The sequence below is a fragment of the Acomys minous genome (genome assembly GCF_964271855.1).
Source record: "Acomys minous genome assembly, chromosome: 10".
Taxonomy (NCBI): Eukaryota; Metazoa; Chordata; class Mammalia; order Rodentia; family Muridae; genus Acomys; species Acomys minous.
Window position 1 is genome coordinate 6,996,460 of NC_140491.1, and position 15,184 is coordinate 7,011,643.

General features: G+C 41.9%; 2 protein-coding genes across 5 annotated transcripts in view; both read right to left on the minus strand.

Annotated features, from left to right (window-relative positions):
* WDR19 (WD repeat domain 19) overlaps positions 1-15,184 on the minus strand; it is a gene marked incomplete at its 5' end in the record, with an annotated part of 191,913 nt that overhangs the window by 116,519 nt on the left and 60,210 nt on the right. The gene's annotated exons all lie outside the window — the stretch shown is intronic.
* Positions 1-15,184, minus strand: part of KLHL5 (kelch like family member 5) — a 65,275-nt gene that overhangs the window by 24,703 nt on the left and 25,388 nt on the right. For all 4 annotated transcript variants that reach the window (XM_084799524.1, XM_084799523.1, XM_084799521.1 and 1 more), the window contains exons 2-4: positions 7,543-7,725; positions 4,784-4,920; positions 3,515-3,711 (exon numbers count right to left, since the gene is read on the minus strand). In XM_084799524.1, the coding sequence (XP_084655650.1) occupies positions 3,515-3,711; positions 4,784-4,920; positions 7,543-7,685 (477 nt within the window). In that variant the 5' untranslated portion in view covers positions 7,686-7,725. The remainder of the gene's footprint in view (positions 1-3,514; positions 3,712-4,783; positions 4,921-7,542; positions 7,726-15,184) is intronic.

Genomic DNA, 15,184 nt, shown 5'->3' on the forward strand with positions numbered 1-15,184 from the left:
CGGTGCACTGGATAAGCAACATGTCTGTGCAGCACTAGGCGGCTGCGTGACAAAAGGATAATCGGTTCCAGAGGAGCGCCTTTCACTCTAGTGTATTATATTACGTGGGTCTCCAATAGCTTATGCAATACCATTGGAGTAAGTTTAAACACAAAGTTCTTTTCAAAAGCATGACTTTGCTTTCAAGTAGCTATTTTAGAAGAATTTAATGATTTTATAGGTTTTCTACAAGGAGAAGATTTTGAATTTTAAAAGTAAATGTTCGCATTTGCTTCATTCAACTATAATGACATTAAGTAGCTGTAATGAGAACTTAGTCTAGAATGTTCTCTCTAGAGGTTAAATGAGATGCTCCAGGTGATGTTTAGCGGCAACGAGGCCTGGAACAGAAGTTTCCAGACTCCGACATCCCAAGGAGCCCGTACCCGCTCCTGCGCATGCGTGTGCGGGACGCCTGCGCATGCCCTGTACATCAACATGTACAGAACTCACGGGCCCAGCACTACGCTTGCCCCATACTTTTAATCTGTTTTATGAAACAAGCAGGCATCATGCTAGCAGATGCTTGCTAGAGTTGCCCTTTCCCCCCTTCAAATTCGTTTTTAAGGAAATGAAATTACTGAGGGATTTATTTAAACTGAAGATTGAATTTTGCTTTACATTCTTATTCAGTTCCCATAGCAACATTCAAATCAGACAATCTGCCTCTAAATTACTTATTGTTATTAGAGTTCCATCGCGTATCTCTATTGAAACTAATGTCAAGTAATGACCTTGACATAAAAAAATCTACTGCAACTAATTGGCTATGAAAATAGCTTTAAAAACATCCAGTTAATTTCAATTGAATTTGCATCTAAGCTACAGCAGCAATCATCCCCGTACTGTAAACAACAGGAGTGACCTAAATGCTTACAATGTTTTCACATGTATAAAATCCTGCATAAGAAAGAGGTACTGGTCCTGCAGAGATGGCTCAGGGGTAAAGGCATTTGCCACCAAGACTGATGACGGCCTGAGTTCAAACCCACATGGCGGAAGGAGAGAACGGACTCCGGCAAGTTGTCCTCTGACCTCCACATGCACACTCGCTTGCACATAAATGTATGAAATAAAAATATAATATTAACAGCCAGATGTGGCGGCGCATGCCTTTAATCCCAGCACCGGGGAGGCAGAGGCAGGTGGATGGATCTCCGTGAGCTGGAGACTAGTCTAGTCTACGCAGTGAGACGAGGGTAGTCAGGGCTGCTACACAGAGAAACTATCGCAAAAAATGAAAAAAAAGTGCAGGTATATATGTATATGTGTATCTATAGTATATACACATATACAATATAATAACAATATATAATCAAGAGCATATTAAGTTATAAACTTAATAATAAGAAAACCTAGTTCTATTTTATTTACTTACATTTACCTTATTCCTGAAGGAGCTTGAAATTACATATATAAAGTTAAAATAAAAAAATGAGGAGCTGGAGAGATGGCTCAACAGTTAAGAGCACTGGCTACTCTTCCAGGAGACCCAGGTTCAATTCCCAGCAATCACATGGCAGCTCACAACTGTGTGCAGCTCCACTTCCAGAAGATCCAATGCCCTCTCCTGACATTCACAGGCACCAGGCACGCACGTAGTGCACAGCCATCCACGTAGTAAAACACCCAGACATAGTAGACAAAGAAATGGGAATGCACAAAGCAGAGTGGCCATGCGGGTGGAGTCTGAGGACTCAATCTGAAAACATTTAGCTCATCCCGCTATTGCTGTGCTGTTATGCTTTGCTGGGATGCCCCATGACAACCACAGCCAGGGCTCGCTCCTCAGAGGGGAGGACGCTTTGCTGGGATGCCCCATGACAACCACAGCCAGGGCTCGCTCCTCAGAGGGGAGGATGCTTTGCTGGGATGCCCCATGACAACCACAGCCAGGGTTCGCTCCTCAGAGGGGAGGACGCTTTACTGGGATGCCTCATGACAACCACAGCCAGGGCTCGCTCCTCAGAGGGGAGGATGCTTTGCTGGGATGCCCCATGACAACCACAGCCAGGGCTCGCTCCTCAGAGGGGAGGACGCTTTGCTGGGATGCCTCATGACAACCACAGCCAGGGTTCGCTCCTCAGAGGGGACGACGCTTTACTGGGATGCCTCATGACAACCACAGCCAGGGCTCGCTCCTCAGAGGGGAGGATGCTTTGCTGGGATGCCCCATGACAACCACAGCCAGGGCTCGCTCCTCAGAGGGGAGGACGCTTTGCTGGGATGCCTCATGACAACCACAGCCAGGGCTCGCTCCTCAGAGGGGAGGATGCTTTGCTGGGATGCCTCATGACAACCACAGCCAGGGTTCGCTCCTCAGAGGGGAGGACGCTTTGCTGGGATGCCTCATGACAACCACAGCCAGGGCTCGCTCCTCAGAGGGGAGGATGCTTTGCTGGGATGCCTCATGACAACCACAGCCAGGGCTCGCTCCTCAGAGGGGAGGATGCTTTGCTGGGATGCCTCATGACAACCACAGCCAGGGTTCGCTCCTCAGAGGGGAGGACGCTTTGCTGGGATGCCCCATGACAACCACAGCCAGGGCTCGCTCCTCAGAGGGGAGGACGCTAGAGAGGAAAAGCCCACCCCACAGGTGCCATTCGTATGTGTGCTTCTGTTCAGAGAAATCCTCATCGCTTTCCCGGAATTTCTGCTTCTCAAATGAAAACTGTGAAAGCACCCTGAGTCTCTTCCAAGACAAACCAACTCAACTGAAGGGGGCGAAGATGGAAGAGGAGGACACAGACTAAACAACAGTTCCTCAACCTTGATAAAGCTGCCTATTTGAGTAACTATGTAGATGTACACAAATTCTTTCCTTTCTTAGCAGCTGCATTGCCCTAGTTGAAGCATTTAAGGCAACACTGTGTGGTCACTGCCCTGTGGCAAGACGGCCCACGCTTTAAAAACCCACCCCACACTCCTGAGTCCCTCTACTGTCTAAACTGAAGCCTGGTCCTAATAAGACGCCACCCATGTGCCCTTATATCCTAGATTAATCATCGGTCCATTATCTCTCAGGCTGCTGAATCAGGACCTCCTCTGGTTTATTTTGAACACGATTTGCTGCAGTTAGTAAGAGCATTGCTCTACATAGTGATGGGCTCTTCCCTGTGCAGTCAGAGGCATCTGGAATAGAAGGTCTCTCCTTCACCCTGTCGTCATTCATCTTAGTGCTGCACCAAACACCACAGCCACCGTCCCAGTTTCTAGCCGTGCCTATGCGATGGATCTGACACTCACCCGAGTGCTGCAGTACCATGTTTAGGAAGCCCTGCTTTTAAATGCAGCACGCCTGCCATGAGGACTCCCCATCGGAAGACACCCTGCTTGTGTTCCTTTGCCAACTTACTGCTGTGTCATAAACTTAACCTCAAAACGTGTGGCAAAACCACGCGAAAACAGCACCACGAAGATAAGCAAGAAGTGGGGCAGGAGGGCAGGGTTTTCTGGTTCCCAAAGAACCACATACCATGGTGTAATTGTGAGCCACTTTATGCAAGTCTGTGCACCCTTGAGCATCAGCGAAAGAGCGGATTCCGAGGCAATTGGACGGGTGAAGCTGTTTCATCAGGAACTTGCAGCAGGCTTCCACGACCTGGGAGAGCTGCAGAAGGCATGCTGTGGACAGCAGGCACTCGATGTTATCCTCTTTTAGTTCAAGTCGGCCTTAATAAGAGTAAAGTCCATCAGCGAGATTCACATTCATGAGTCTTGTTCTTATACGATTACTGACGGTGACAACATGATTTCTAAACAAGAGCTCACCACACACGTTACAGATCTAGAAGGCTTAAGATTCCAAAAAGAAAAAAATATTAAATGTGAGCAATTTTATCCCTTTCTGACCTCTACTTATAAAACGGCTGGTTTTCAGAGCCTGTAAATGTTACACCAGTTAGTAACTAACATCTATGATGTATAACCCTTAAATTTTAAATGTAAAATTTTGGCCCTATTATCTAACTCCATATTGTGTGTGTATGCATGTGTATGCACATGTATGTACATGGAGGCCAGGGGAGGGCATCAGGTGTCTTGTTTACCACTCCTTTGCTTGAGTTCCACAACAGGGTCTCTCACTGAACCTGGCACTCATCGTTTTTACCTCCGCTGTCCAGCCAGAAGCCTTCCAGTGCTGGGGGTGCATATATCCGTACTCAGTTTTTATGTAGGTGCCAGGGATCTGAACTCAAATCCTCATGTTTGGGAAAGAACTGCTCTCACCCACAGAGTTGCCAAGGCTATTTTTACATAAATATTTTAAAGCACAATTCAAGGGGCTGAGGAGATGGCTCAGTGGCTAAACCTGTGCACTGCTCTCCTCAGCACAACTGTCTGCAACTGCAGCTCCAGGGTACCAGTGCCTCTGGTCTCCACAGTCAGCTGCTACACACACACACACACACACACACACACACACACACTAAAAATCTTTAAAACTGTATTATACAAAAGCTTCACTATGATAATCATTTTAAAGGTTTTAACATATTTTAACCAATACAGAACAGCATCAGAGGTAGTGATAACCATAGCAGAATCAGCTGAACTGCAGCTTGCTTTATTTAAAGCAGAAATCTGAAATCTAGAAGTAGAGGGGCCAGGAACAGATCAAGGCCACCCTTGGCTGTGTGGTGAGTTCAATGTCAGCTTGACTATATGAGTCCCGGCTTAGAAACCATAAGCAGAAGACAAAGGGAGAGAAACCTGAAGTCAGATTCCATCGCCAACGTGTTACCTGTGTACGCATACTGAATTAAGGACCACAGTGAGTTCGGCTCCACGCCCTCCATTTTTATTTCTTCTTGCCTTGCCTCCCTGACATCATTAGTAAACATAGCAGCAAAATAATCTGAGACGGAGGAGAGCACCAGTCTGAGGAGACATTAGAAAAGCAATCAATGAGCACATTAGAGCTGGATGTTCATTAATAAATGCATTCTCTTCTCTCTCTCCTTTTTTTTTTTTTTTTTTTTTTTTTTTGGCACTTACAGAAGCACACGGTACTGGGAGATGTATCCTACATTTGACAAATCCTTTTATGCTCTACTTCCTTCCTTTGCATAATAAATTACCATTACCGGAAATTTTCTGCTGAGGTAAATGATTTTTACTATGCAGACATCACTTTATGAAAAATTTTAAAAGAGCTATAAACACTTGCTATTGAAAAATGTAGCCGGGCGTGGTGGCACACGCCTTTAATCCCAGCACTTGGGAGGCAGAGGCAGGTGGATTGCTGTGAGTTCAAGGCCAGCTTGGTCTACAAAGTGAGTCTAGGACAGCCAGGGCTACACAGAGAAACCTTGTCTCGAAAAAACCAAACAAAACAAAACAAAACAAAAAAACCCCACAAAAACAAAAATAAAACCAAAAAACAACAACAAAAAACCAAAAACCAAACCAAAACAAAACCCCTAAAGGTTGTTTTCTTTTTGCCAGTTTTGAAAATAACCTAAATGATTTGGGGCAGAAATGAGCTTGTAGGACATACATGAAAACGGTGTTAGCAACTTATACACTATTTTAAACTTTTAATGTTTATATATTTTGTTACAGGTATAGGTAATAAAAAGATAAGTGATACAGGGCAAAAAAAAAAAAAAAAAAAAAAAAAGGCCACAGATAAATGGTGTCATTTGGGCAAAGGAACAGCCAAGGGCAGAGGGCGCTCACCTGCCAGGCACAGGAATGCGAGAGGCTCTGTGAGCCTCCAGCAGAGTGGGCAAGGAGAGCACAGGACAGAGCACCAGAGGGCAAGGAAGTGCTGGGTGGCACAGGTCTGCAGTTGTACTTTGGCTTTCAATGTAGTGACCTGGGAGCCACTGAAAGCTTTTCAGAGCTACAGGCTCTTTGCTACAAGCAGTGCAGGGGAGGAGGGATCAGAGAGGCCACGGATCATCTGTGTCAGGCTTGGTGTCAGCACATGCTGCCGGCTGAGGCAGTGAGCTCAGTTTCAGAGCCACTGTAAGATGCCTCTGGGAGATTCACATAGAAATCTCCTCTCTAAGAAACCGTGTGCGTAACACAGGCTTTTTATGGAAGAAGTTAGTCAATAAATGTATGCTAACTGACAGCTATAAACCCAAGCTCTTTCTAATTGTTTTATTTCCACCTTGAAGGGTTTTACAAAAACTTCTGGACAATGTTAGTGTTGAAAGGCATAAAAATAATTTTTGATGGGGTTGAAGATCCGATAGTTTAGTTTTACAATTAAGCTTAGTTGTTTAGGGGTTAAGATGTTTTTAGGTCTAGATAGATGTTTTAAGTTGATAGAGATGAGATATGATAGATATTGATTTACATTCAGAATTAAAAATATTTATTTATTATGTTTACAGATTTCATTATAGATGGTTGTAAGCCAACATGTGGTTGCTGGGAATTGAACTCACGACCTTTGGAAGCACAGTCAGTGCTCTTGACCTCTGAGCCATCTCTCCAGGCCTACATTTAGAATTTTAGACTCACCAAGATAGGAAATATGACTTTTTCAAGGTTGCCAAATACAAATAGCCAAAACACTATGAATATAACATTAATATAATTCCTGATTGTTTTGTGGTTCTTCTTGCTATATATAGTTTATTATATATACATATATATATTATAAATATATATGTAAGAAATCTTTGTGATCATAGTGGCAATTAACAATGAATAACTGAACATCATCAGAAGAACATGAATTATTCTTTACTAAATATTTTATTTTTTCTTTTTATCTGAAGAAATACGTCCTTTACGTTAAAGGATGCCCATTGCCACTATCATTTTCATGCTTCTTAGAGATCAGCAAACAAAATCAGGAACGCATGGCAGTTTTGAAGCTTGCTAAGGCGCAGGAGTGTATGTAAGAGTGTACATGCTCAGCATGCAGGATAATGCACATGTTCAACCCACAGCATTAAAAGAAAAGAAAAGCTGGGCGTGGTGGCACACACTCAGGAGGCAGAAGCAGGTGGGTCTTTGTAAGTTCGAGGCTAGCTTGGTCTACAAAGTTCCAGAACAGCCAGGGCTACACACAAAGAAACCCTGTCTTGAAAAACTGAAAGAAAAAAAAAAAAAAAAAAAAAAGAAAGAAAGAAAGAAAAGAAAAGAAAGAAAGAAGGAAAAGAAGGAAACCTCTTAAGATTCTGTGAACTCTGTGAGACTTTTTTTGTTTTTGTTTTGGCTTCTGGCTATCCACAAACTCTAATTTCCATCAAGCTTATTTAACTCATTTAATGTGTACTTAATATGCATGAAAACTGTTTATGTTGCTGCTATCTACAGCAGCAAGCAACACAGACTGATCTGAGGCTAATGCCTGTGTTTCCACTAAAGAAGGCAGGGACACTGTGTTCAGCAATGTCACGTGTGGTTTTCCTATAGACACTCAGTGACACAGATCACCTCCTTGAGGCCTCAGGGTTAACTGGGGCACACCATCTCACCACATGTAACTAAGTTATCTAGGGACTATTTCACGGGTATAGAAGTTTAGAAAACAATTACCTGTGAGCTGGAATCCTACGATCGCCAGCGACTAAAATGACATCACACAGTTGCTTATGTCTCAAGTAGTTTTCCATTTTTTTAAATGTTTGCTCTGCATGGTTAAGGGCCTGAAAGAATTCATCTGATGAGCACGGCTCCATAGTATGGCAGGATGACAGTGTCTGGCTACTATTGGAAGTCCTGAAAAAAAGAAGACACAGATTAAAGTTTTCCCCCCACTAAGTCCCTTTAAAGCCTTCATGTGCAATATAAGAAACTGTCACCAATCAATATTAGTGGGTAACCACTCATTGTCATACATATATGTTTTGTTTTTCAAGACAGGGTTTCTCTGTACATATATATATATATATATATATACATACATACATACATATATATATACATATATTATTTTTTTCCCTGTACAGGGGATCACTCATATTTAGGGCATCTCACTTGGTCTGAGGTGAGATCCAGGCACCATATTTTTCAAAAGCCATGAGGTGCTTCTAATACGTCCCCGGGCTGAGGGCCACCAGTGTACATTTTGGTTAGGAGGTAGATATATTAGAAAGCCCAGTGTATGATAAACCCACAGTTCAAAACTGCAAAATAGAGTCTTTCCTTCCCATATGTATAAAATGAATTTCCTAGAATAAAAATTTAAACAAACTATTAAAATTAGTGGAACATTTGTTATTTTTAAATGAGCATATAGGTAAAATATTATAATTGTTTTTACATTTTATTCGTTTATGAGTATCTGTGTGTGTGTGTGAGTGTGTGTATGCATGTGTGCCTGCCTGCCTGCCTGAGCATATGTAAGTGCACCATGTGTGCACAGATCAGAAGAAAGTTCCAGATATCCCTGGAACTAGTCTTATAGGCAGCTGTGAGCCACCATATGGGTGTTGCGAACCAAACCCAAGTTCTCTGGAAGAAAAAAAAAAGTGCTCTAAACTGCTGGGTCAGCTTTCCATCCCAGCACTATACACAGAAGCACTGACAAAAACAAAAAACAAACAAACAAACAAAAAAACAAAAACAAAAACCCCTATGTTTCTAAAATAACACTTCAAACTTCTTTCTTATTTGTTATCAAGTTTTCAGCCGCTGCCACCTTAAGGGAACATATTATTGCAATGTGACAATTAATTATGGGAGATAGAAATCACATCTACTGCTTCACAGGAAGGATCAAAAGAAGTTCCGGCTTCCGGTTTGTAGTTCATGGGAAAGCACAGCTATGTTCATAAAGCATGCATGAACAGCAAGGCGCTCCTCCACAGCTGCACAACTCCCCCAAAATTCTTGCTTTTATTTTTTTAAAGACAGTTGGGATAATACAATTATAATATAATTCTAACAGGCACTTTCTTAAAAAAATAATTTACTGTACACTCATTCAACTACAGGGAATTAAACTATGTGCATTCAAACTACAACACACAGAATTTGGACTCGTGGCTATGCAACCAGACGACATGCGCACAGCTTTTCATCAGTGCATGACGTCGTGTTGCACAGTGCTGGCCCAGAATCCTACTACCCTGGGTTCAGCTCCTCGTCAGCCCCTCATTATATATCCCTGGGGACGTTATTTCATTTCTCTAAGCCTTACCTTCTTTGCCATCAATGTAGGAGCAACATGCAGTATTTTATTTCAGAAGGTTTCTTGTAGGAGGATTAGGAAATGAACCAATTCATGTGTAGTCCTCTCCGGGTAAGTGTTAGGCTGCTTTGCAGTAAACCATTAATGAAAGGCCTTCAATCGTGTCCTTGTGTCAAACCTAATGCTGTCTGCTTGTCTTTTAAAAGATGATCCCCATTATTACCAATTTTTATAACTTAATTTCATACTTCCTCTTTAAAATGGCCTTTGGTAAACCAGGCAGGCATCCTAACTTACAACAGAAACATCCGGGAACAGTCATTTATGGAGCATTTAAAACCTGTTTCTCGCTGTTCCGCTTGATCCTCGCCTAATAACAGGAGAACTTCATCTACTGTCTCTGCTTAGTTTCATTTACAGGATGTTACTAAGATGGTAAATATATTTCAGAGAACTGCATGAGGTTATTCAAGTTACTAGTGCTAGACCTTCACTGTAATGAATCATACATTGAGGAATATCTCCAAGCTGTATAGAAATATTTAATTTTTAGTCTATGTCACTGAAAGAGGGATTGAATGTCAATCAGAAAATGACTGAACACATAAAAAAGAGGCAAGAACCAAAAAGATTCAGATCATCAACTGTTTACATAGTAATTCTCAGGGTGTGGCCGAGGGTAGCTTAGAAAGGATCTTAGAGAAAGGTCTAGAATTTGAACTAAAGTAAGACAGAAAATATCTAACTAGCAACACGGCCCAGCATCCATAATTCTCCAGATTTCACAGGTATCTGTATAGGTGTAAGTGCACAATATGTACCTTGTCACACCTCTACGCCACCCCCCTCTCTCTCTGGGACAGGATCTCACTATGTGCCCATGGCTGGCCTGGAACTCACTGTGTAGACCATGCTGGCCTCAAACATGGAGACTGCCAACCTCTGTCCGCCTAGTAATACGATTAAAGGGTGTGGCACCATGTCTGGTACAGCTGATTTTTTTTTTTTTCTGAGACAGGCTTTCTCTGTGTAGCCTTGACTGTCCTGGACTTGCTTTGTAGACCAGGCTGGCCTTGAACTCACAGAGATATACCTGCCTCTGCTTCCCTGAGTGCTGGGATCACAGGTATGCGCCATGGCATCTACCTACAGTAGAATTTTTTAAATGAAGTAATTTTTAAGTTAAGTTTTAAAAAATAACTTACAGGAAAAAATAATATAAAATAACTTACAGGAATTATATTGCAGAGGACTTTGAATAGGTTAAAAGCTGCTGTGGAACTGTGACTAGTCTGCCTGGCTTTCTCCCTGTGTAAGTGATTGATGCTTGGCACCTGTATTATAACATGTGACATCTAGAATCTATGCCTCTGTAAAGGTGCAATTACTGTACTGTGAATCTTTTAGCATCTTTCACAAATACTCATAATCACAAGTATAAAATAAAATATTAATTTATTAGTGCAGGTTATCAGTCTTTAATTTTTTTATGTACCATATACTGTTCAGCATACTTAATGAACACCCCAAATATATTTAATAATTTATAAGGGATGTACAGATAAGCATCATACAATTATAATTTATAAACTACAGACAAAAGCCAGGAGTGTTGGTACATTGCTATAATTCCAGCACTTAAGAGGTGGAGGCAGGAAGCTTGAGAGTTCAATACCACCCTTGGCTTCATGAAACCCTACCTAAAGAACCTAAAGCAAAGAAAAATGTCAAAAATAGAGATATAAAACATAAATGGAAGTTGAGATAGCTAATCATGACTTCAAACAAGCATCCTATGTATCTCCGGGCAGAACGTGCTTGTGGCTAGAACACAGGAGGGAAAATGCACTTAGTGTTTGGGAAGGCAGCAGATGGGGGAAGGCTGTAGGGAGGTGAGGAAGAAGTGGAGGCAGGGCTGTCTCCTTTCCAAGTGCTAACCAGGCCTGGCCCTGCTGGCTTCTCAGGTCAGGAGCATTCAGAGTGGTACGGCCATTCTTCTAAGGACAATGCAGTTGTAGACGTGTATAAGAGCCCGAGAATTATCTTTATGGACTGGAACTGCAGCTCATTGGTGGCATGTGCTTGGCAGGGGTAAGGCTCTGGCTCAATCCCCAGCGCTCCTCAAGACAAAAACGCATCTGTCTCTTACCTTCTCAAGAAAGACACATTCTCATTTGGGAATCACTGGCCGCCCACGGCAGGAATATTGGTGGCAAAGAGACACCATGATTCTAGGAATCTTAAGTAACCAGCCCAAAGGGGAAGGTCAACGGGCACTCCTGATGCTGGAGAGAACTAAAATGGCAATAATCATTGTGAAATGACTTTGAGAATACAAGCCAAGGGCCTAACAAACATGAGGTAGCCCCAAGACTGTCCTGAGAAAATAGTTATCTATGGATCCAGAGACTGAGCTGCAGGAACGACTTATGCAGTGTTGTTTCAGGGAAATACTGTAACAATCTAAATATTTGTCAGACAAAAGATGTATCTATATGCAGATACACAGCACACTCATTCTTAAAAGACTGAAGATGGGGCCAGGTGGTAGTGGCACAAGCCTTTAATTCCAGCACTCGGGAGGCAGACGCAGGTGGATCGCTGTGAGTTCAAGGCCAGCCTGGTCTACAAGTGTGTCCAGGACAGTCAAGGCTACACAGAGAGACCCGGTCTCAAAAAACCAAAAAAAGAAAAGGAAAAAAAAAAAAAAAAAAAGACTGAAGATGAGGCCGGGCAGAGGAGAGGGCTTAGTCGGTGAAGCACCAGCTAGCACCCACATTAAGGAATGCTTCTGGAACCCTAGTCTTTACTCATTGCACTTTTCATTATAACCTTGGGTCTCTCCTTTATTTCTACAATAATGACTTTCAGCTGGACCCATGATAACACTCAGGTAGAGACTACATTCAAAGCCCCTTTCCTTCTAACTAGTTGCAGCCACGTGAGTTTTCACCCGTGCAATAAGAGATAAAGGAAGTTGGCAGGGCGGTGGTGGCGCACGCCTTTAATCCCAGCACTCGGGAGGCAGAGACAGGCGGATTGCTGTGAGTTCAAGGCCAGCCTGGTCTACAAGTGTGTCCAGGACAGTCAAGGCTACACAGAGAAACCCTGTCTCAAAAAAAAAAAAAAAAAAAAGGAAGGAAGTCATTTGTTTCACATGTTTCACATCAGCCTTCTGTTTAGTCTTTCCCAAAGATGAGAATGGAGAGGAGAGCTGGGTAGGCTTTGAGCACACAGAGAGGATATTTCCCTACATTGTGGAGCAAGAAAGCAAAGGGGTGTGGGGCCTCTGAATGACCCCATGAGGCAGAGAGCTGTCTGCCTTTGGCCACTGGTCCACCTGTCACCAGTGTTTGTGATATTCGTTGACAAGTCATTTCAGCCTACCATCTATTAACATACCACTTCTAAGGTTAAATGACCAAATTATTTGGTTATGGGTTAATGTGTGTTGTATGTGTTCGTGTGTGTCATTGTTTTTGTGGCTGCTTCTAAAACCTTAAAACCTCACTGTCCAGATTCAAACACAATATAAGCAAAAAAAAAAGTGTGATCAGTAGTGTGTTCGGGTTCTTTTGCTTTAAAAGCCTGGGACTTAAAAGGCCGGCTGTAGTTGGGAATAGTGGCACATGGCTGTAATCTCCACACTTGGGAGGTCGAGAACAGGAGGGCTAACTTCAAGGCCAATCTGAACTACATAGCTAAGAGGCCATCTTAATATGGGGCTGGAAACACAGCTCAGCAGTTAAGAGCACTTTCTGCTCTTGCTGAAGACCCAGGTATGATTTCGAGCACCTACATGGTGGCTCATAAGTGTCTGCAACATCAGTTCAGGGATCTGACATCTGCAGGCTTCTGCACACATGTAGTGCACATATGTGTACTCACTCAGGAACACACACACACTAATAAGCAGGCTATATTTAGGAATATATTTGGCCATAAACTTGAGAAAGAGAAAGGATAGGGTTATGTAAGAGTCATGAAGGAGAAAAGGGAGGGAAAGTGCTGTAATTATCTCAAAATAAGTAACAAATAAAGAAACATCTTTTAAAAGGATATTATCTTTAGAAAGGGGCTGGGGAGGCAGAAGGAGTGTAGTATAGGCAGAGTTGAGACAGAGAATTGAAAGCAACTCAGTTCTAGGGGCTCTGGCGCCCTCGCCTGGCCTCTGTGGGTACCAGGAACACACATGGTGCACATAGATGTATGGAGGCAAAAACTCATTCACATATAAAAATCTAATTTTCTTTTAAAAATAGCACTGTGAAAACTAAACAGGCTAACATATTGAAGTGTGTAGAACTGTGCCTCATAGTTAAGTGCCACTGAGGGAACTTTGCTATGATTTTTTTAAAAAGAGTTTAAATTGCAATAATATTTTGTATAAAACTGACTTCAAATATCTGTCAAGTGGTGGCAATGCACACCCTTAATCTCAGTACTTTGGAGGCAGAGGCAGGTGATCTCTGTGAGTTTGAGGCTAGCCTGGTCTACAGAGTGAGTTCCAGGACACTAGGGCAACACGGAGGAACGCTGACTTGAAAAACAAAAACAAAAAACAAAAAAGAGAAAATCAATAAAAGGTAATAAGCTTCTTTACTTAATAGGTATAAACATTTACCTAATACTACAGTGAGTAAGTCAAGAGACCTGTAAACCATTTATACTACGGTCACATGGTAGTAGCTATAGACACCTTGCCGACCCTGGTAAGAATTAGCCTAGAATTCAGATCACAGAAATCTATCACACACAGGACATGAAAATGCTGTTATTTAAAGTCGGAGTATTTAGTTTTAGTATTAAAGTTGACCCCCACAGAGAAAGCACAACTAGTGTATAGAGTCAAGATGAAAGTTAAAAGGTGAGAAGTGACAGAGTAGTCAGAGGCCAATGCTTGCGCAGGCCTTTCAGACAAATCAGAGCTGACAATGTGCAGTCTTTGCATGGGAGACTTGCAGCCACTGCTTTGCCTGCCCACGTCCATGGTGGCTGTCATGGATTCTGATTATGCAAAACCACTCAGCTGTCCTTCCCCATCCTAAACCCAAAAATTCTGCTTGTGCTCTAGTGTCTGTACTGATGACTGCTCCAAGAAGAAATCAGTGTGTTCTATGTGTGTCTTTACTGTATCTTTAGTGTTTTCAGATATCATTTATTATATGCTCAGAATGTTTCTTGCTCATCAGTCGAAAACATATACAAAAGGAATTGCTCCAAGCTTGCACAATAATCCGGAGAACGTCACTGCAGCGTCTTTGACAAGAGTATCAATGGGCTGTGCTTCACTCACAGTAGAAGGACAACCACTTAGCCAACTTTGGCTATTTAAAAAGCTGAGGGCAACAAAGGTAGCCCTGTGACAGAGGTCAAAGGCTCAGCCAGAGGATGACAGAAGGCGTAAGATCTGACACGTTTGGTGTACAACGTGGAGGTGTGAAGACAAGCACACTCTAAACTCTACACCTGTTTTTTGCTATAAGATTTAAATGTTAAAGCATCAAGAATATGTAATTGCTCTTACATGTCCCCTCACAGGTGAAAATCAGATCTTTTCTCTTATTGTATGGATAGAATTTGTTTTAAAGGTTAGATCTCTGAACATGACCTTTCACCCATGTCCTTGATTAACATTTTATCTTTATATTCTTACAAGTAAAAAAAATCAATGTAAGATTCCTGAGGAACATACAATAACTATCTCTGAGTCAAAGCGAAAATCTTTCATAACCAACACCTCACCAAAATATTTCTACATGCATGCAAATGGGGGGTTAAATTTTAGTATTCATTGGTTATGAAAACTACCTTTGATATAAGGAAGTGTGAGTAAATTTTCCCAATATTAGACATGTGCATAAATTTTATGCTCATATGATTGGGCAGTAGATAGAAGTGAATAGTTTCATAGTCTAAGCTAGTAAATAAATGAATGTTTTGTTTTTAAAAATTGTTTAAATATTCTTAATATATTTGTTTTTTAAATGGAATGATTATTTACTTTCATACCAAAATTGATTTTAAAAAATCATAAAATTAAAA